Source organism: Culex quinquefasciatus, chromosome 3 (assembly GCF_015732765.1).
Source record: "Culex quinquefasciatus strain JHB chromosome 3, VPISU_Cqui_1.0_pri_paternal, whole genome shotgun sequence".
In the NCBI taxonomy this organism is placed as follows: domain Eukaryota; kingdom Metazoa; phylum Arthropoda; class Insecta; order Diptera; family Culicidae; genus Culex; species Culex quinquefasciatus.
In genome coordinates, this window is record NC_051863.1 from 199,894,079 (window position 1) to 199,917,737 (window position 23,659).

The 23,659-nt window shown below is 36.8% G+C and overlaps 1 protein-coding gene across 3 annotated transcripts in view; it reads left to right on the forward strand.

Moving 5' to 3' along the window:
* LOC6032897 (multiple epidermal growth factor-like domains protein 6) overlaps nucleotides 1-23,659 on the forward strand; it is a 128,100-nt gene that overhangs the window by 30,265 nt on the left and 74,176 nt on the right. For 2 of the 3 annotated variants that reach the window (XM_038261604.1, XM_038261606.1), the window contains exon 2: nucleotides 6,684-6,902. In XM_038261604.1, the coding sequence (XP_038117532.1) occupies nucleotides 6,684-6,902 (219 nt within the window). Of the gene's footprint in view, nucleotides 1-6,683; nucleotides 6,903-9,297; nucleotides 9,382-23,659 lie in introns of those variants that run through there. The other variant, XM_038261607.1, reaches the window with a different exon arrangement.

Here is a 23,659-nt window from a genome sequence, read left to right on the forward strand (position 1 = left end):
CTAAACTGACCCAAATGACCAAAATGACCAAAATGACAAAAATGATCAAAATGACCTAAATGACCAAAATGACCAAAATGACCAAAATGATCAAAATGATCAAAATGATCAAAATTACCAAAATGATCAAAATGACCAAAATGACCAAAATGACCAAAATGACCAAAATTGCCAAAACGACCAAATCGACCAAAATGACCAAAATTACCAAAATTTCCAAAATTATCGAAATGACCAAAATAACCAAAATTATCGAAATGACCAAAATAATCAAAATGACCAAAATGACCAAAATGACCAAAATGACCAAAATGACCAAAATGACCAAAATGACCAAAATGACCAAAATGACCAAAATGACCAAAATGACCAAAATGACCAAAATGACCAAAATGACCAAAATGACCAAAATGATCAAAATGACCAAAATGACCAAAATGATCAAAATAACCAAAATGACCAAAATGACCAAAATGACAAATTTTAAGTTTTCGAAAAAATGAGAACATCAAATAAGGCTTAACAGAAAAATCGGTAATTGAGGGTTTAACAAGTTATTTTGCAATTTCAGTGCCGTGTGTCAGAATTGTACTATTTTGCTTACAATGACCAACACGCAACGATACTCGTGTAGCACGCAATAAACGAATAAGCAAATCTTGACCAAATCTAATTAGGTTAAAAGTTTGTGTTCTCCAAACGTCAACTTCTTCACGTGTTCAGGTGGGTGTAGTCGCTAGATTTACGACAGGTGGCTGCATCGTTGCCGCTTTTATCAGGCTGCTGGATTTTGAATGTTGCGAAATGGATGCTGCTGCACTCGCCGCCTGTTTGGTGGCATCTTCCTGGGATGAGAGCTCGAACAAAAGCTTATCTTTTTAGTTTGTGAGCTTTTCTTGTACCACGATATCGGCAAGAGGCGGCGCGTCGGCGTCGGATTTGGAGTTGGCGTCGCCGCGTGTAAGCGTATTATTTACGACCGAATCGCACCGCGTTGGACATTTAGTTTCGGGGTGTAAAAATATTCACGAATCAATTTTAGGAAACTGCTTTGTGCGTTGGTTAGTTATTTTTGCATGGACTTGGAAGAAGCTGTGCGTTTTATTTATGTAGTGCCAAATTAGTACTTGTCGTAAAAAGCGTCATAAATATTTTTTCAAAGATTGTAAGAGATTTATTCATTGGCAGTTTCTAGAGTGAAAGGATTTTTTTCATAAGTAGTTATTTCTTCATTTTTAATTTCGTGATGAACTTTGTGGTTAATATAAGGAGTCCCAACAGATTATCTCATTGTATCACTAAAATGTTACCAAGGCAATTCAACTAGCGTTCACATAAACGCCAAGCACTAATCCCATCTGCCATCATGTAACTATCGTGGCCTGGAAGTTCTCTCCATATAGGGAAATTTATATCCAGATTTTAATCTTTGGATGGCCACCACCACGACGGCGGCTCGACACTTACAACAAACGGCAGCGGTGGCGGCAGCATCGAAAATTGCCACAAGATTGATGACCCCACTTGGCAGCCCATATTCCACGGCCACCGCCGTCGACCTGCTGCTCGTTGCCGTTGGTGAGCTTCTGCCTTGTAGGCCCAATATTTACGGCCGTCTAATGTGTTAATCATTGCCTAATTTGTCGCGCTTTTTTCCCCCACGATAACCCCTCGTGTGACAGCAGGTCTGGCCAAGTCGAGTGGAGTTTAGAGAGGAGCTCAAATCTCTGGGGTTAGAGATAGTCGTATTTGGCAGATCGCTACAGAAACGGATATCTAGTCCATTCCGGGGGCGGAGGTTTGGCATCGCCACGGATGCCACTGGCTGATGTCATGGACTGGGTGTGATTAGACTTTGGGGGGGAGCCAGTTCGATAATCTTGGACGGTTTGTAACCAAGGTGTAATCCGCGTGGTGGTAAATTTATGGCACTCCGATTGAGAGTGGACGAGCAACGGAAATGCTTTGAACGTTGATCATCAATGCATTTGAATTGCAAACTATTATGACTCATGGTTGCTCAAATGCTTCAAATTCAAAACGTTACTTATTTTTTTTAATTTTGAAACGGTTTAGTGAGATAAAAACAATTTCATTATGTTTTAGTCAATAATATTCAAAGGTATTTTGTTGATATCCACGTTTTATCACTTGTTTTTATTTATTAATGTTGTAAGTTTTGTTATTTTTAACTAATCTGTATGAATGTTTCAAGGCAGGCCCGGGTTTGATTCTAGTTTTGGGTGGTTGGAACCAAATAAAGGATTGTTCCGGATGTATTACAGATTCTGTCGAGATATCAACCGATTGCATGAATTTTCCCAACGGAATCTGCTATGAATCTGGAACACAATTGATTTTACATCTTAAAAGGTAAATGTTTGCACTGCTATCGCAACTAAAGATTATTTTTCAAAAAAATGGTAGCTCTGTCTGATGAATTGTACCAACTTGTGCCAAAGCTCAAATATATCTTCTTCTATCTATATGTATAAAAAATTTCGACGGTTTTGTTCGAACGCGAATCAGTTCAATATGGGTCATTCCATCTCAACTGTGCACGAAAAAGTGCAAATTTGAAAATTGCCCTCTCCGATCCTGCTCAAATTTGGCAGGGCTGTTGATACTATAAAAAACATGCAAGAATCCCGAATTTCATCCAAATCGGACCATTTGCGTAATTTTTTTAAAATTTAAATTAAATTATTCATCTCCCAGAATACCAGGTAGCTGTTATTGATCGGCCCGCCTGTGTGCTTCTAGCAGATGCGGCGAATGAAGCTGATGTAGGTAATCTCGAAAACACAAAACTTTAAAATTCGATATCTCTGGAACGAAACATATTCATTTCTGTCAATAAGTAATTCTTATGTAAAATTGGCCGGGGAACACGATGGTGAGGGCAAATAAAAAAAATAAGTTGGGGTGTTTTGAGATACGGCCGTTTCAAGTTTTCAATAGCGCAATACAGGTAGAAAAAAATAAATTAATCAACATTTTGATCACGGAAATGGATTTTACATCCAATTTCCTTCAAAATTGAGTCTAAGACCGACCCTCTAAGATTTGTGGTTCCTGAGTTATCGTCATTTGAAACTAGGAGGTTTGGTCAAAAATCGCCAAAAAGTCGATTTTTTGGGGAGGTTCAAAAATGGAGGGGGTGGTCCAATTTGGATGAAATTCGGGATTCTTGCATGTTTTGATAGTATCAACAGCCCTGCCAAATTTGAGCAGGATCGGAGAGGGTAATTTTCAAATGCTGTTCCGCTTCAGATGGAATGACCCATATGGAGTGTTGGATCGAGGTGCTTTTTGTTGCGTTGGGTTCTTATAAGCCCAAGGAAGGTTTATATGCTAAAAAATCTCGCTTTGGCCACTCTGGGACCGATTCCGGAGCATCTGCAGATTGCATGGGAAAATTTACGTAAATCAAACAAACTAAAAACGTCAAGAAACAAAAAAAGTCAAGACGAAGTTTGTCGGGTAGTATAAAACAGAAAAAAAGTGTTTAGCAGAATTCATTGTGTTTTGTGTGTAAATCGAATTAAAATAAAACTTATATTTTTTTCAAGATGCTACTATTTTTCAGAAAATTTACAAAATATCAAATCGATTAAAGATTTTTAAATATTTTATAAGCCTTTTTGTATGGATAACTCCAAAAGTTATACGGAGACATTTTGAACAATTGCCATTGTTAAAGTACACAATAATTTTCATCAAAATAAAAAAAAATACAAAAAATACATTTCAAATAAATTTGAGGGATATTTGCTCAGCAGTGGTAAGTGCTATTTATTAACAGTTTGGTGATTTTTTAATGGCATTTATATTTTTTCTTTAAGCTAACATTCCAATTTTCATAAAAAGAAAATAATTGAAATATTGGTTTTCTTCATGTTTTTTTATGTGACAAAGTGAATCTTAATGAAATATCTTTAAATATACTTCTTATATCTGGAATTGAAAATGATGCTATTTCAATAAATTTCATAAATCAAAAATATGACTATTCGTCTTCCTGAACTGTCTGAAATACTTTCTAAAATTTCTAGAATCGGTCCTTTATCAATCAGAGCAATACATAAAACTAAAGAAAGAATAATCGCTTGCATGGGTTATGGCCCAAGTTGTTTCGAACATTTTTATTTTTCCCGTGTTCAGGTTGTAATTTTGAATGCGGGACGTGTTTTATTACCAATAAGTCCTTAATCAGTTTAATCCAGGGGTGACCAAAGTATTTTTGTGGCCCGCGGACCCATTTGGAAAGACCATGTAAAATGGCCCTTTGGCCCATCTGTAAAATGATTTTATTATTCTTAAAAATTTATGTTTAGCTCTTTAAAACTTTTTATTTTGTTAGAAAAGAAATTGTTTATCCTTGATTTGATCCCAAAAGTTTGAATGTGATTGATAATTGTTATTTTGTCAAAATTTTGATTATTTTTTTCTGCATTCAAATTTAATTAAAGTAGGAAGTTGTAAAAATAGCTATAAATATAGATACGCATACTAATTTAAAAAAAAAGGTTTTAACGCACCATTCTCATATGGGCCAGCCCTAAAATTTGTTTTGCATTCAGATAATTTGTACCTTGGGATTTGAATTCATGAAGTTGGGATTATGAATCTAATTGCCAAACATCTGATTCAATCAGACAAAAATTTATTAATATTTTATAAAAATCAGAGGAATAATTGTTGAAAAATCCATTTGCAATGATTCATTATTATAGTTGCATCTTGTTTGAAAATAAAGTTACACAATTTTTACAAGTTGATGTCACCCTTTTTTGAAATATTTTTAAAATTAATAATTATTTTTTTATGAAAATAAAAGTGCATTATTTTTGTTTTTTCATGCGCATTAAAATAAATACCTTTTTTACTTTTCATTATAATTGTAAAATAATGATTTTTGCAGCCATGGTAAATAAACTTTTTGCACAGTTTGGTTACGTTGATTTTATTTAGTTTGATCCAATTGATTCGAAGCTTTTATGAACGGCTGGAAAAAATATTTTTTTATTCTCGAATATTTCAATGACGAAAATGTAAAAAAATAGGAAATAAATGTTATTTTCAGTTTTGTAGATTGTAAAAAAACGTAATTTAAATTTTCAAATAAACAATTTTTTACATTTGGCCCGCAAGCTCACGTGAGCATTAAATTTGGCCCGCCATTCAAAAAAATTTTAATCGTAAACCACCCCAATTTTTGACCATGCCAAATGTTACCCATTTTCAACAACTCTTACGAAGACATCAATGTTTATAAAATGCACAGTTTTTGGAAAATCAATTTTCTACTTTATTTTTCCTTCTAGACTACAGTGCATTGTTTAGAAGACCAACAGAGAACAAAAAAATATAATTAGCAGAAAACACAGAACCCTGTTTTAATTCAGTTTTTTGCTTTGTTTTTGAATTTTATCTGATAAAGATGCATTTAAATCTTTAATTAAACCTTTGTTAGAATAATAAAATTTCCTAAATTTTATTACCTTTATTTTCAATTTATGAACAACACCCCAAACCACAGTATAACAAAGAATGTTTATTAAATTTCTCTGCTCACCACGTTGCAATCAGAAATGCTCTGTTGCTGCCACATGTCGCGCGCCGCACTTCCTTCGCCACTTGCTTTCCTTTTTTATCTCCTTTGTTGTGGCAGCCAAGTGATGCATCCTCGCTCACACCCACCACCCATCAACCACCCACCAAGATACAACTTTGAACATCGAACGCGTGCTTGCGCCGCGCCAAAGCTTCGTCGCCGTGGGGAAGATTTATGTGCTGGAAATTGCTTCGATTTGGTTCGACTTTTTTTTTCGTTGTTGTCATTTTCTTGCGCTTTTTCCGCCATATTTCGGCACGTCCCGATGAGCCAATAAAATAAATACTAATTTATGAGATTGTCACACATTTTACTGGTTGATCGGTTTTTAATGGATTTTTATTGTGTTTTTCCGCCCATCTGTGCCGTCGGTGGGGAGAGGTGCGAGGACCAACAAGTGATGCTTGTCTTTAAGTAGTCGCAGTGTCTTATCGAGTCCATTTGTTAAATCGGCGCTGGCTGCGTGTGGGGCTTAAGCCGATTAGGCAAATCGTGTTATGGGTTTGAGCGAAGATGAATTTGGGGAAATTGAAAATTCACTAAGACGTGTTGCTCAATTAAATTGATGAAAACAGAGAGGAGACTCTACAAACAGTTGATAAAATGTCCATGGAATGTTCGTTTGGAGTACCCTTTTGGAATTCCCAGAATTGGAGCGACATTTTGATTAGAGTCCCTTAACGCACCCAATTGAAGGGCTCTTCAAACAAAGCCGGGATAAAATCGGCAAAATGAGCCCTCCCTCCGAGCCTTAATCGGATGATTGACATTCCATCAGATTCCGGTCAATGAGTTGATTTGCGGTCGTGGTGGAGGTGGGTTCGTTTTGCTGACTGGTTGACTGACTGGGCCTGATTGAATCAGCTGGCAGCGCCAGGCAAGGCCAATGTTATGACCCCATCGGAACGCGCGCGTGGTTAGATTGATCACAATTTCCACGCACATCAATCACGAGGCCGTACGACGACGACTGATGACGACCGAAATCGTTTACAACGCCGATGACACGCACACGCACATTGCCGGTCTAATTTCCCTCTGATTTCCTTCTCCTCTCTGTTTCCAGCGAGGGCGGCGCCGGTGACGGCCCGGACCTACGAAGATTGCGAGCAGCCGCCGGAAATTGGCCACGGAAACGCACGGATCACGGTGGACGAGAGTGAAGAGTTTGTGACGGCCCATTACAGCTGCGACGCGGGGTACCGGCTGGAGGGACAGGTGGATTTCCGGTGCGACATCGATTCGGACGAGTGGCAGATTAAGGAGCTGCCGCGCTGTGTGGCAGGTAAGTTTAAAAAAACAATGTTATTTTTCAAGCTTTTTTAGATTTTTTGAAAGAGATTTTAATAATCATGCTACTTAGTTCCTAATTCCAAAGAAGTTAGACGATGATACCTAATTTTTATCAAGGAAAAAACATTTTTTGTCACCAACCTTATTGGAGACTTGTACAACTAGTATTGCAATATAGCTTTTTTGGTCTTAGAGCAAGTTTTCACAAAGTTTTAGTTGGATGTAATTAAAACTTAACAAAACATAAAATGAAAACTAATCTAAAACGTATTTTTTTAAACTCGAGAACTCTTTATTTGAAAATTACATAGAAAAACATAAAGTTGGAAAATTTTCAATTTTCGTTACGGTGGTCGCATACACTTTGAAAATTAGACATTTTCAAATGAAGGTATAACGATTTTAAAGAAAAATACCCCTGAGATTTTTTCAACGCTTGCAGTGCAAAATCTCCTCATTTGGATGCAACCTGGCGCATAAAGTTTGGCCTGCGTTTTTCGAGATATTATTTTTCGAAAATATTCCTATATTTAGATTTTTTAAATCTCCCTTATCGTAAACCACCATAATTTTTAACCAAACCAAATCACCAGGCCCTGTCGCAACCAATCACACTCATGTTTGGGATTTGGAATCAGTATACGTACACAGTAAAAAAATCGTGGTAATATTACATCTGGGAAGGGGTACATCTTTTATTTCAGAAAAAAATATGTAATTTTGCCTCTGGAAATGTGTAATTTTATCACTTTTCTGGTGTAATGTCACTTATTCAGTCCAAATTGTGGTAAAATTACACCATAAAAGAGGGAATATTCAACCTTCCAAAATAAAACCTTCGAAATTTACATACAGTTTTTTTTTACAGTGTAGGGGATCATGCCCTGAAATGCCCGCAAAATTGAACTATTTTGTTAAATTCCATCAGTAAAGTTGCTTAGACAAGATCTGGAGCAATACGAAAAAAGGGCGGATAAACATTTTGACCGTTTGAACTATTTTGTTATTTCTCAAATTTTTAACAAGATTCAAAGTGAGAAACAATAGCTGGCCTTCCCAGCTACCGTTTAACATAATAGGTTTTGTTAAATTGTTCTGTATTGCCTGGGAAATTGGAAAATAGTTGCAGCTGCCAAAATTTTTACGCGGCCTTTTCAAATATTGCACGAGAGATAAAGCCTCATCTACAATCAAACTTACAAAAACTCTTGCGAAAAAATCCATCAAGTCGAAAAGTGACAGACGCAACATTCTTCGATTTTCCAGGCTAAATTTTTTATGTTAAGTGATTGTAGATAGGCCAAAATAAAAAACAAATCTTTTTCGCTTGCGAACTTTCTTCACTCGCGAAAGAGAGAGGAGGCGAATCACTTAAAAGAAAATCGCTCTCGAACTTCTCCAAGAAAATTAATCTGTTGATGATTTTTTTTTGTGAATTTAATAATCATTAAGAAAATAAGTTTTGAAAAAAGTTCAATTTTGTCGATCCTAAGTTGCCCGGGAGATTTAAAAAACTTTTGTTAGTGCTTCTAGATCGATGAAAAACTACTTACAGTTTATGACAAAATAAAATTAATTATTTTTTAAATATTGTAATAAGTCGAATTTCAAATTCAATCGATTTGCGAAAAGCATCTAAATTTCCTCCACATAATCTCAAAACGGATGTGAAAAAAATAAACAATCTTTGTGTGAAAAGTATGTGAACTGTCCTTGGATCAATCAATCAATTGATTTGGCACGTGCTGTTGAAAATGACAACAATCTTGATTTCTTGGGAAACCCATTCGTTCATCATCATGCATTTGAATTAAAATTCGGAGAAAGTTGTGACATACGAATCCATTCAAAAGCTTACGCATAATTCTTCTCAGAATCTGAAAGATTTCTCAACTTCGAATCAAATTGCAAAATCACACCACACGTCAATCAAAAGAAAATCTTATAAGTAGCTCCCACCCCACCACCACCATCATCATCATCTGGAAGATCCTGATGTATCATATTTTCGGCGAACCAATAAGGAGAATCAAATTTCTCTCTGGAGGAAAATTCCCTCCGCTCATAATATCGCCGCACGCCATCGAGTCGATTTTCATCACGAAGTGGCTCGTTTCGTGTTTATTGCTTCTATGATGAGCCGAGGGTACTAATTTCCGGCTCCAAAGCCATTACCAGGGCGAAAAACTCATGTTATGAACCGGCGACTACCCTCTCCCCCACCTCAAAGTTCTGGAAAGCTTTCGCTCGGGTTGGGTTATTTATGAACCTGCGTGCGTTCATCGTCTGTCACAGTCGTAAATTATAACGAGTTGGTGCCTGACCGGGACCGCCTCGAAAAGGAATCTGCCGCGTTGAAATCATCGCCTCTTTTGGCGTGGAACAGTGTGGACGGAACTTCTAATTCGGCTTTGCCGGTGCGTGGGGGTTGTTTTAGAACATGTTTCTGCGTGCATTCCTAGCTGGATGAGGTAATTCTGGAATTTGGCTAGTCGAATATCAAAAATTCAACTTTATGAACACTTTTGGCATGACGAAAGCTATAAAGTTTCGGCGGGCCGGTGAAGACCTGGAAACTGGTTTCGGTGCTGATATCGTCGAAAGCTTAGTCACTTTTTGGGAGAAGTGGTGTGTACAGCGCGAAGGTAGAAACAATTTCCCAAATCGGGCTGAAATTACTTGTCTGGCATTATCAGCTCAGTCGAAAAGCTGAGGCTGCCTTTTGTTATAGCCCCACACCAGATGAAAAAGTCCCCCACCCCCTCCCGCCCATTTACATAATCTGATTCATATTTTCCAGCGCAAAACACACCCACTCTCACACACGCTCTTTCCACCAAACTCGGTAAGGATGTCAGAAGTTTTTGGCGAAGGATCACGTTTCGAAGCTGCTGCGAAGCCAGTGAAAACAATGAACTCGTAACACGTTTCAGCTCATAAATACACACAAACACACACGCACAGGCACACGAGCACATCTCGATTGCAAGATTGAGATTATTGGATTGTGAACAAATTGAAATTGAATCCTCGAGGCCTCCCCGGGCTGGTTGACTGACTTGGGGGATTCCACGAGTATTCTGGGAGAGTTTTCCTTCCATCGCTGAGCAGTAAAATACAATACAGTCAGTCGGTTGAGACGTGATTCGACAGTTTCGATCTGGCTCGTGTGCGGTGGATAAACGTCGTTGACGAAAGCGAAATGTGGTGACGTTCTTAAATATGGTTGACGTTGGTGCGTGGTTGATAACTTCATTGCTTGTTTTGAACAAGGGAGAGGGAGAGAGAGAGAGAGAAAATGCGAAGAAAATGGAATGACTTTTCCTGGGAAATCAAATCGAAAAAAAAATACAGTGCGACCAATTGAAATTACATTTGATAAAAATATTTAATTAAATATTTTTAATCATATTTTATTCAAACTTCTAGGTGTTTTAAAAGGTTAGAAAACATTATTTTGTATAAAAAAAATCGTGCGACTTTTGCTCACATGCCAAAAAAGCAGTTGGGACAGTTATGTCATTTCTGACCCCAAAAATGCTCTAACGTGATTTGCGACTTGTAAAACGGTGGCTAAAATAGCTAGAGAAATAATGAGAATAAATATTTATGGTAGTATTAATTACAAGCGTCCTAACAAATCTATTCTCTTAAATCGAATTTAATTAATAAATTGAAAAAAAAATACACGATTTTATTTTTCACGATTCAATTCTCTGATTTTTTTCTTTAATTTTTAGAAAATCAAACTTTTACAGGTATCCCTACTCAGAACACTTTTGTGATAACTTGTCAATAGCGTGCCAAATGAATCTTGTGTTATTTTGACATTCTAATGCTGTTTCACTTGTGTAAGTAGTACTTTTTGAACGCCTCTACACAGTCGGTGCCGCTTTTTACGAATGATACAAAATGCTTAAGAAGGTTATTAAAATCAATCTTTGAGCTTCAAACATTTAAATGATTTATTTATTATTGTCTCATTTCATTAGAACTTTCAAAATTAATAAAGAGAGTGCGAAGTGGGTAGGAAATTTTTTTTTAAACATATTATTGTTTAAACTCAAAAATATTATGCAGAGTGGATGATTTTTTTTAATTCAAATTAAAATGCTTCGAATGATTATATCAATCGTTTTTTCCTGTTTTTTAAAGTAATGCTTTGAGCAACGATATAAACAGAAATCTAAAACAAAACTGAGCAACTCTCTACGAAATCGGCCGATTTCGACCATTTTTATTTTTTGATTTGGCTCAAAATTTGTGGGGGCCTTCCCTATGACCAAATAAGCTATTTTGTGTGATTGGTTCACCCATACAAGTCTCCATACAATTTTGGCAGCTGTCCATACAAAAATGGTATGTAAACATTCAAACAGCTGTAACTTCTGAGTGAATTTTTTGATCAATTTGGTGTCTTGGGCACAGTTGTAGGTATTGTTGAGGACTTTTGAGAAAAAAATAGGTACATGGAAAAAAAAATGCAGATTTTTTAATCAACTTTTTTTTCACTAAACCTCAATTTCCCAAAATACGTATTTTTTGATTTTCGAGATTTTTTGATATGTTTTAGGGGACAAAAATCCGCAATTTTTGAGCCATAGAGAAAAATTGTCAAAAAATCTGCCACCGAGTGATGAATTTTTGAAAAATAGTGATTTTTGGAAAAAATGGAAGTTTCATCCAAAAACAAGTTTGACATTATTTTTTTATGCAAAATTAAATTTGCAATCGAAAAGTACTTAACAGATTTTTTGATAAAGGGCTCCGTTTTCAAGATATAGCCACCGAAAGTTTGATTTTAGCGAAATATTTGCAGTTTTTCATTTTTTAAAAATAGTGACCATGAGTGACCATTTCTAAAAATATTTTTTTGGAAAAGTTAAGAAAATTTTCTATAAAATTGTCTAGAGACATTGAAGATTGGACCTCGGGTTGTTGAGATAGAGCCGCTTTAAGAAAAAGAAACACGAAAATTGAAGTTTTCTTAATCTTACCAAAACAACACACCATTTTCTAATGACCATTAACTAATAGTCCGATTTTCAATGTTATCACATGAAAAATTCGTGAAATTTTCCGATCTTTTCGAAAAAAATATTTTTAATTTTTTTAAATCAAGACTAGCATTTAAAATGGGCGTAATATTCAATTTTTTTTTTCAATTTCACGAATGTTTCCTGTATTAACATTGAAAATCGGAACATTAGTTGCTGAGATATGGTCATTAGAAAATGGTGGGTTGTTTTGGTGAGATTAAGAAAACTTCAATTTTCGTGTTTCTTTTTCTTAAAGCGGCTCTATCTCAGCAACCCGAGGCCCAATCTTCAATGTCTCTTAGACAACTTTATAGCAAATTTTCTGAACTTTAAAAAAAAAATAGAAATGGTCACTCATGGTCACTATTTTTAAAAATTGAAAAACTGCAAATATTTCGCTAAAATCAAACTTTCGGTGGCTATATCTTGAAAACGGAGCCCTTTATCAAAAAATCTGTAAAGTACTTTTCGATTGCAAATTCAATTTTGCATTAAAAAATAATGTCTAACTTGTTTATGCATGAAACTTCGATTTTTTCCAAAAATCACTGTTTTTTCAAAAATTCATAACTCGGTGGCAGATTTTTTGACCATGTTTCTCTATGGCTCAAAAGTTGCGGATTTTTGTCCCCTAAAACATATCAAAAAATCTCGAAAATCAAAAAATACATATTTTGGGAAATTGAGTTATAGTGAAAAAAAAGTTGATTAAAAAATCTGCATTTTTTTTCCATGTACCTATTTTTTTCTCAAAAGTCCTCAACAATACCTACAACTTTGCCCAAGACACCAAATTGATCAGAAAATTCACACAAAAGTTACAGCTGTTTGAATGTTTACATACCATTTTTGTATGGACAGCTGCCAAAATTGTATGGAGACTTGTATGGGTGAACCAATGACATAAAATAGCATATTTGGCCACAGGGAAGGCCCCCACAAAGTTCGAGCCAAATAAAAAAATATAAATAAAATCCATTTCCGGTTGACATGACCTATACAAATATGATATCTAATATAAATTTAAGCACCAAAAACTGTTTTATTGCATCCGATGTTTTATGCATTCAATAAATTTAAACTTGCAGGTATGGCAACTTTTATAGAAATGTTACATTATAAATTGATTATAAAAAGATCATACGGCAAATAAAAAATGCTTTAATTTTTTTTGGTAATTTTGTAACTTGTAATTTATTAGAAACGTTACTCAACTAGAAGAAAATTAGTATAACAGGCAGAATGATTTTTTTCATGGAATAATACAGCTGTCATCGAATGTACAATGTATCATTGAAACAATGAAGTTTATGAAGAGAAAAAATGTTTTAGTGCGGGGAAGGAAACATGAAGTTTAATTGCTTTACGTTTAAAAAAATCCCCACCTTATTTAATTTTTTATCTTAGTAATGAAAACATTCATGTGTTATTGCTCTATCCACTGGGGAAAATAGTTCAATTGTAAATTTGTTACTACCATTTTTTTGTTTGAAAATGCAATTTAAAAAAAGTAGGTTCCATTCATCAAAAAGCTGTTATTATTTTGTACACCAACTGTTGTTTACTAATGTCGTTTAAAAATGGTTGAGGTAATATAGTTGTCTGTGTAACGATATAAAAAAAATTTATTTGTTTTTCTTCAAACATTCTCTGATTTCGTTACTATCTCTCTGTTTACCAATATTTTGGCAACATTATTGGCCCTTATCTCTCCCAAAGCCCCCTCTGACTGACTGTTTGGCAACAACGACCGTAACGTCGGCAAATACAACATTCAGTTATCCACATCGTTTGACAAAAATCGATTTCCCAAAGGAGAAAGAGTTGAGGAAGGTTTGTCCGCTGTGCTGTGCAGTGTGTTTGCCTGTTATTTTTTTTCCTTCTACTGTTTTCTGTTCTACCATAAACGACTTGTTGGTTTTCCTTCCCCACCCACCTCGATCTCTCTTCCTCCCAAAGCAACATATCTTTTGGTTCACTTCTTCTGGCCCCGTGGTGTGTGTGTGTTCGTTATTGTTGTGGAGCCGAGCAGCAGCGAACCATCATCGAGTTCAGTCCCAAAAGATTCAAGAATCGGTGAGGAAAGCACGCCCCGGCGGTGGAGGGCGCAATTCATGATTGTGGTTCGATTTCACGCTTGTCTCGAAACGCGATGCGCCTTCTGCCACCACACAAGAGATCGTTCTGCCTTCATCCACGTCAGTATTTTGGCCGGCACGACACGGCACGTGGCTTTGCTTTTTTCCTTTTTCTTTTTGGTGGAGAGAAGACTCGCAGCGACAGTTTCGGCAAAAGGGTTCCAAAGACGCCAACCAGCGAAAGATAGATGAATCTCCTAAAAATAAAGTACGTCTAATAACGATAGTTAATTTATTGATTCCTTTTTTGGTAGTGCAGACACTTCGAGGCGATATTCCTCGAGCGCTGGAAAGTCTTCACAGTTTGGGCGATGCTCTTTGTCTGATGAAATTGAGATGTATTTGATTGCAGCAAAGCAATTCCAAGGCAATGAATTTTGAAAACAGTTTTAGTCTTTTATCAGATTCAGAAAAGCACATGAGAACCGCATTTATCTTGCAAAACGTTTTAATTGAATTGTTAACTCAACCGGTAACCAAAGTCCTTCCTAGAAAAGGTTTATAAACAGTAAAGCACACAAAAATGCAGTACATTTTGCTCTAATCCTCTACACCCAGCCCGGGATCAGGCTCATAGTTGTGTCCGGAAATGAATTCCAGTAGCAGGTACCCCCCTGGAATCTGGAATCCGATTACATAAACTGTGGCGAATCATTTGGATAGTCATTCCAGAGGGTAGCGTACTTTTACCCATTTGTTTTTAGACTTCCGAATGAAAGTTGCCGTAAGCAGGGGATCAACCAATTTTGTGATGCAATATTTACCACAAAATGGTAACTCTACTCTACCGAGTTACTCGCATCAAAGCGTTTTAGGCTGGGGGATTGTACGTGACTGTATTTACAAGGGCTTAAATATGGATTGGTGGTTTTGAATAAGTGCAGCAGTTAAAATTCATCACTGATGCAGGAGTAAATGCATAACTGTTTTGAAATCTGGAATGTTTAATGGATTTTTTTGTTAGGTAGTCAATTTTGTATTTTGTTGTTGATATTATCCTTAACTAAACAATAATTAAAATTATCCGAAATTTAACAAAGGTTGTTCTAATTCATTTAAATTTTCAATTCAATATTAAAAGAATTTTACTTATGTAATATAACTTTTTCTTTGACATCTTGACAAATATTTAGAATAATATTGAAATTGGTTAACAATACCACAAACAGTGAAAAAATCGACGATTGAGCAGTTACCCCAATCCCTCATTGAATTGTTTCAAAGTTTGTTCTTAAAGCTAGAATTGCCCTTATAAAAAAATGGTTGTGGAAACAGATGAACAGTTAAATATTTGGTAAACGATAAGAATTTTAAAGCATTAAAATGTGTATTTTTCATAAATCAGGCTTATTAGGGAAAAATATCTGGAGTCGTGAATATTTTCTATTTAAATTTATTTATGTTTAAATAGACTATTTACGTATGTTTATGATTTAAAACTTAAAAAAAATCATATTTAATTATTGTTCAACAAATACCGGCATCTGGAGCAAATCAGTACAAAAGTAAAAAATTAGGACAGCTTTTGAAGCAATATTTGTTTGCATGGTGTTTTGTGTTTTTATTGATTTCGGTTAAATCAGGAAACGAACAATTCAATTAGTACACGGATCTCGTGTACCTATTCAGACTGAAGTCTCGATTCACCCCAGATGGTGGTGGTGACTTAAAGATAATTTGTAAAATATGTGTTAAGTAAAACATTAAATTCAAAACTTATATAACAAAAAAAAATAGCTGTTGTAATTTTATTTGATTTCATTTCATGTATTTTTTTTATAAACAGTTTCAAAGATTTTGTTAAGCTTTTGTGGTCATGAATTACGTTGAAATGCAAATTATAATTTATTTAAATTCATAAGCACAACAAAGAGCAAAACAACAATTTTAATGTTTTTAAAGCTATAAAAATTGCTCTCCTTGATTGAAGTGCAGATTATCACCAATTAACAGTATTGAGCTATTTCTATGATTTAAATTTTGAAAAACATGACAGTTAAAATGAAAACATAGATTTAATGACTATTTCAAAAATTATTTGGGAAAAAAAAAATTTCCCGTTTCCTGGAAAATTAAAAATCCAGGATAATTGGTTGCCTTGATTTTTTTTTATGAAATCAATTTAGCGTTTAATTTTTACTATCAATAAATTATTTGCAAACACACAAGTTTATATTGGTTGAACGTCATAAATTGTTTTGATTTAAATATCCTGAAAAAGTTTAAAGGTACAAAGCTTGAAAAACGCACCGGAATTCTTTCCACGTAAGCCGTACCTGTTCAATCGAAAGCAATCCAATCGCGGGGGGTTCATTTTCCGCTTATCTCGCTACTGTAACGGAAATCGCTTTTTCCACTCGATGCACACTTGCAGATCTCCCAACAACCACACACCGTCAAGCAAAAAAATAAAGTTCCTCCCGAAGCGAGCTTTCCGTTTGAGATCTGCTCAAAGCGTAGATTGCAACTCTTTCCGAGGGGAAGCAAATACCCGTACAGTTTCTCTTCCTGCTGCAGATTTGCTGCAGGTGGTTATTTGTTGCCACAACGTAGCCTTTCTGCTATCTGACTTCAGAGAGACGGAGCTGGCAACCCTTCCCCCTTCCCTTTTTTTCTGAATTTGTGGGGTGTTCGACGAAACCGAAAACGAAATAAAGGCGAAGGATTCGAAATTTATTAACTACAAGTGCATGCATGAAATATGTAGATCGGAACAACAATTTATGAGTGCCGGGAGTGGCTGGGATGCTTTTGGTATGTGCTTCTTTTTTCTTCTTCCTTTTCTGCAGAATCCACATATTGTGGCTCAACTTTTGGCTGAGATGTTTATGTTTATGAATGGTGGGGATTTATTTGAATCATTGCTCGTTTTTTCCGCACTGATATCGCATCGTTCGATGTCCCACACACACACACGATAAAGGGAGACGAAAGAAGATGGTTTCTATATAGACCGTACTTGGAAGCTGTTCAACCATGAAGCTTTCGTGCTTTATGGAATCTGTGGGAAAAGTTTCTTTTCCCAAGCTCCAAGTTCGCCGCAAATTCCAACTAGATTTTCCTCTGGGAGCGATCAATCATCTTTCGATCGGATTTGCTCGAAATTGAGAGTGACGGTGTGGAAATTTTTAAAGTTTGAGGATTACTAGAAAAGTTTGGGATAAATTTGCATAAAATGGGGAATTTTTATTGCTGCCGAATGTGCAAAGTGATTGGTTTGCGGTTTTGGTTACATCGCATTCTGGAAAGTCCGTTTTGAATACTGATCCGATAAGATATCTCCAACATCAATTCAAACAGCTAGGAAAGCACTGCTGATTGATGGTCGTTTATTGAAATTGACACGATTAATTATGTTGTTTCAAAGAAGCAATGTCAACTGCACTAATTGAAATGATCCACTGAACTGTTTGCTCCGGTGTTGCGAGCTATTTTATTTCAATTGGCCAATGATTGATCAATCGATGCCTGTGGAATATATAAATTGGTTTTTGAACTGCGAGTCTCGCTTCTGAACAGATTAGGTGAACATGGAGGAAAATAAAATCGATTTCGTTTCTATGCCTCAATTATGAGGGTTGACAACACGTAAATAGTGCATGATTAAACTGATACAAACACCACCGTCAAGCCCACTCCGCGGCTGAGGGTCTCCACGATCGATATTAATTATCGGCTTTGGCCAACACCGCAGCAGTAGCAGCAGCAGCAGCCGGGCTTTTGCCAATCGATCGACTCCCTAACTCTTGTTAGTGGGCCGGCCAAAGTGGCCAGAAGAGGTCGCGTGGGACTTGAGGTGAGTATTAATTTCAACCATACAGACAGGGACCCACGAGGTGACACAATCGAAACCACCCTCGAAATGTTCTGTTTTGTATCGAGCCGGCTCAAAATGACCAATCGACAATCTCTGGCGGCGGTGGTGGTTGAGCTCACCCAAAGAGTAGTATTAATTATGCAAATTGACCACAACGCTGGACCACGGCGATGGGGCTCTCAAAGCAGATAATTATTTGTTTTGACAAATTTAATCCGATTCAGTAATTACCTTGTTTACTGGGGTAAAATATTCAAATTTGTTCTGATTCGTGTTTTAGCTTTTGGAAGCTGATTAGATGAATCGATTTGTGTGTGTCGTTTGGTAGAGGTTATACAAATCAATAAGCTGGTAGCAGTTTTACATTTTTGTGTATGTTTCAACGCGTAATAGTAAACAAACCAGGACAGGTTTTTAGCTAGAACACTAGAAACTTATCATTACTTGTATCGGAAAGTAACACTTTTCAACACTGTTTTGGTATTTGAGTTGACCAAAACAGGAATGACAAACTTATTGTTTTCCTGAAAAAATGTAATTGAAAAGTGTTTTTCGGAGCTGCAACAAAATTTTTAAGCACTCGTCGTTTATCAAACTTGAATAGTTGAAATTTTTTGGACTTGTATGAACTTGTACGAAATAGAGATTTTTAAAAATGTTTTGAAATTTCAATAAATTCTGAAGAAGTCTATTATCATCTATTTGAATTTAATGAAACCTAATGAAATCTTTTTGAAATTCATCGAATTATAATGAAATCTAATGCCAACTAAGGCTGATACAAATTTTATTTAATGTTTTTGTCCCTCGGTTCTGATTGAGGTAAAAAAACAGACTTGAAATTACAAGCCTCATTTACGAAGTTTTGAGCATGAGCATGAGCATGAGCATGAGAGACCACCCATGGTTGTCCTTCTCCGTTGCTGAACAAAACCGTAATATCCTTTCAGCACTACTGATCATAGGTTTCGACTATCAAGTGGTATTTCCCTTATCAACAGCATGTATGAATGCGCTGAAAAGACAAAACACCATGATTTCCAGAACAAGATCAGTTGCGAATAGGTAACAGTCATTGGCCACCAACGGCGCCCGCCATGTCAGTTTGTAGATCTCGATTTTAAGGGACGGGAATGTTAGTTAGCACAGGTTGCTACTAGGGCAGCTGATTTACTCTGTGCTTACACCCCACGATCTCCAGGAACCTGAAAACTTGTCAATAGGATAGGGTGTTTGGTCAGGATTCATCTTAGAAGATGATGATGCGGCCCAAAATCATAGTGTTTATTGAAAGGTATTATGTTTTATTCTCAAGGCAAACAATCGGTTGCTGCGGATGAGACATTTCCCGTTTAACTGTTGTTAAATTTTTAATGAAATGGTTTAATCTTAGACAGCCGGCTGTGGAAAGATAAAACCAAATAATATTTATTTATAAAATGAGGTGTTAAACGTAATGCTGCAATGATAGCGTAGTCTGATTTTTAATTATATAATCATTTAGTTCATGAATTTGTTACGAAATAGACGCGACGAACTCAATCATCAAGTCCTTCCGATCTTCTTTCTGTTAGCTAGATAAGGTATTGATTTTCGTTGCCTCTCTAGCTACGATGCTATGCACCCAGAACTGGGCAGCGGCATACGAGAGGATAAAGAGCACGATTCGGTAGTAAAATGGTACTGTGTGCGGACTGAGAGGATAAATCCCGAAACTACCGAGCGTACTTTACTCATGGTTCATTTTCCAAAAAAGTTCATCTATCAAAAAAAAAAAAGTACCGGTACCGAGACTCGAACCCAAGACCCTCGGCATATTGAACCGTGCCTTTGCCGTATGGGCCACCATGATTCGCCGATTAAGCGGCGGTCGTTTGTCCATATAAGCCACTCATAGGATGAACTGTTCCAATGAACGAATGAACACGCGAGAGGACTATACTCTCGCAATATAGCACTTTCCTCACGTTTCTTTTCGTGAGGACTATCCCCTCGTTCTTTAACTTTGGGTGTGGAGAGGGCTTAACACACAAACAACCGACGTCGAGCCCTCCGAGCTACGGAGCTATGGGAAGGTCTTTTCAACACAAAAAAGACTCGCGCACCACGACGTTCTTGATGAATCAAAATAATTTTGCTACGCGATAAACCTAACGAACTCGGATCGTTTTTATCGAAAACTATATCACAATTCACGACAAAAATGCGAAACAAAAGGCACACACACAAAAAAAATCACTTTTCACTCCGAATATTTTTTTAACGACCACGCGCTCCCTTTGCCAATTATGCACTCTGAAATTACAAGCCTCATTTACGAAATTTTGAAACAAAAAGTATCACAAAAAAAATTTACATCTACATGCTACTATCAAAAATTGGCAAAATTTAACGAATTTAGGAAAATATTTTCCCCTATTTTTTACGTTTTGTACTGTTTTGTACTGTTTTTCTGAAATTTTGTACAAAAATCTAAATTTTGGAAGCGATCAAACAAAGCACAAAGTTTACGCACCTTCAAACCCATTATTGTGTTGATAATAACAGCAAATTAGCTTAGTATCACACGCTGACAACTTGCTGTTTACGATTCCACAAATCACTTCCTAACCTGGTCTGCAATGTTTTTCCTGCCTTTATTTACCTCCATATCACACAGGTCAGTGAACAGTTGTCACTGAACCGTTGGCGTGATTTATGCACTAGTTTAAACGCGATTTTAATTCGGCTTACAAACTAAATTATGAGTTTGCTTTGCATATACTGCGAAAATTTGACTGTGATAGTGATCGGTAATTTGGAAATGAATGGGTACTGTGTACATATGAGTTGGAAAGTTTCGCACAAATTATAAACATTTGTTATCATTATCAATATCAAATTCGTGTGCCAGTTGTTACATTAGCGGCAAACGGGGTGGGAATTGAGTCGCAATCAATTAAATTATGCAACGACCATCATAAAGCTAAACCGTGTCTGTGAAATTGGGATTTACATTGCTAATTGGAAGTATTTGGAATTTTGCTTGAAATGTAGATAAGTTTTTGCAAACAATGCAGGTTTAACAAAAAAAAAGTTATGTTCGGGAAAAATATTTGTTAATTTTTTTCAACAGGCCCTGTCCCTAATGTGAATACATGAAATATTTTGAAAGTGCTGTTGTTTATCGCAGCAGCGCATTATTGGTTTAGGTCGAAAATGTTGTGCTAAGCCGCCAAGCGATACGCAGAACATGATGGGTCGTCCAACGGATTGTGGATGTTGTTGGTTCAGGACGAAAGCTGCTGTGCGCCATAGGCAAATACACCGGGCCGGTCGATTGGCCAACATGTGAGTAAATAATTTACGAAGCGACAGAAAGATGGATGCAACAGCAGCATCCGGACCAGGGTCCCGGGTAGTAATTTGGTGCCATTAGTAGGTGCGTAAATGCCGTAATCCTGGACATAAATCGTGCCCAAGTGCGTTGCTGATTATGAGTGTGGACCATCTGGTGAGCAACGAACAAATTGGTGTAGTCAGAATTCCCATATCTTCGCTACGCTTTTTACTGACCTGCCCGTTTTCACTTTGTTTTTCTGTTCGCCTGGGTCATCCAGGGAAATGTTTCAGGTTGGACCAGAATTCGTGTATCTCACGTTAATAAATAGAGCAATAAATTTCAACCGACTTCCAGTTTATCTCATCTTCCCTCGGCTTCGTCGGGCTTTCCCCCTCTCATGGTTCTTAATAGGTACATAAATTTTACAAAACCATTGTGATGGACAAGTCCAATAACCACACCCAAGCTCCCCCCAGACGTAGACCACAGCTTGTCGCTCCCCTCGCCCCAATTGGCACAATTGTGGGCCAATTTGTCTTGTTTGTCACTCGACGAGATTTGCTCGCACCCTCCCCCGACAAAAGTGACACAATCGGTGTTTATCGGAAGAGTCAAACCTCCCCGATCGACGATCTGCACACAGTCACTTGTTCCGACGATAAGTCGTAAAATCAGTCAAGTTATAGGCGTTTAGCTTAAGCTATGTGCGTGGGTGGACAGCACGCGATTAGAACTCGATTTAAATCTTTATTTGTTCCCCACTGGCATTCGTGGAGACACGCGGCCAGCGATGTGATTTAGAAGACGGACGTTCTAGTTTGATCAGTCGAAAAATAAATCAGAACGCTGACTTGTCTCCGAGGTAGCGCTACTAGCTTATAGCGTATTGAACAAGTATTCTCAATTGCAAAAAATATTTACCAAACTCGAATATCGAATCATCATTTTGGCGCCAATATTCGAAACTAAAAGAAGGATTAAAATCGTTAAAATAACTCAAAATAGGGCGGTTTGGCGTTCTAATGGCCCCGACGCGACCGACTACGGTGCATCGGCTTCACTGATTGAGCAATATTTAAAACTAATACGCGTGGGACATTAATCCTAATGCTTTGGGTCGAGTAATTTCGGAACTGTTGCGTGGAGTGGGTTGGTCATAAATCAACAGGTTTGTTTTTCGATAGCGTGGGGAATAGAGATTTGGGGGAAAGTGGACTAATAATTGTTTTGTCTATGTGTTGACAAGTGGTAGTAGAAACCTATGCATCTTAAACAATAATATCAACAAAAACTAACTTAATCCACCTATGTGGTTGGTGCCTTCCTCACTCTTTTCCAACAATGGGTGATATGTAACATGATGGGTTTGGACACAAATTTGATCAAAAAAAACACACATATCACTCAAGGGCTCATAAGTGGCATTATAAGTGATCAGAACTCGAGACAGGGTTGCCAGATCTTTAATGTTTTGGACTCGTTGGAAAGGTCTTTCAATTACCTAACCAACGATGGGTCGGATGATGGATCCGGACATTGTTTACATACATTTAAATGAGATCAAGCTACAAAAAAAGAACTCGAGACAGGGTTGCCAGATCTTCAACGTTGTGGACTCGTTGGAAAGGTCTTTCGATTACCAAATCAACGATGGGTCGGATGATGGATCCGGACATTGTTTACATACATTTAAATAAGATCCGGCTACAAAAAAGTACATAAATATCATTTAAGAGGGGATATCTCGAGACAGGGTTGCGAGATTTTCAATGTTTTGGACTCGTTGGAAAGGTATTTCGATTACCTAACCAACGATGGGTCGGATGATGGATCCGGACATTGTTTACATACATTTAAGTGAGATCCGGCTTCAAAAAAGTATACAAATATCACTTAAGTGGTCAGAACTCGAGACAGGGTTGCCAGATCTTCAATGTTGTAGATTCGTTGGAAAGGTCTTTCAATTACCTAACCAACGATGGGTCGGATGATGGATCCGGACATTGTTTACATACATTTAAGTGAGATCCGGCTTCAAAAAAGTATACAAATATCACTTAAGTGGTCAGAACTCGAGACAGGGTTGCCAGATCTTCAATGTTGTAGATTCGTTGGAAAGGTCTTTCAATTACCTAACCAACGATGGGTCGGATGATGGATCCGGACATTGTTTACATACATTTAAGTGAGATCCGGCTACAAAAAAGTACATAAATATCACTTAAGTGGTTATAACTCGAGACAGGGTTGCCAGATCTTCAATGTTGTAGATTCGTTGGAAAGGTCTTTCAATTACCTAACTAACGATGGGTCGGATGGTGGATCCGGACATTGTTTACATACATTTAAATGAGATCCGGCTACAAAAAAGTACATAAATATCACTTAAGTGGTTATAACTCGAGACAGGGTTGCCAGATCTTCAATGTTGTA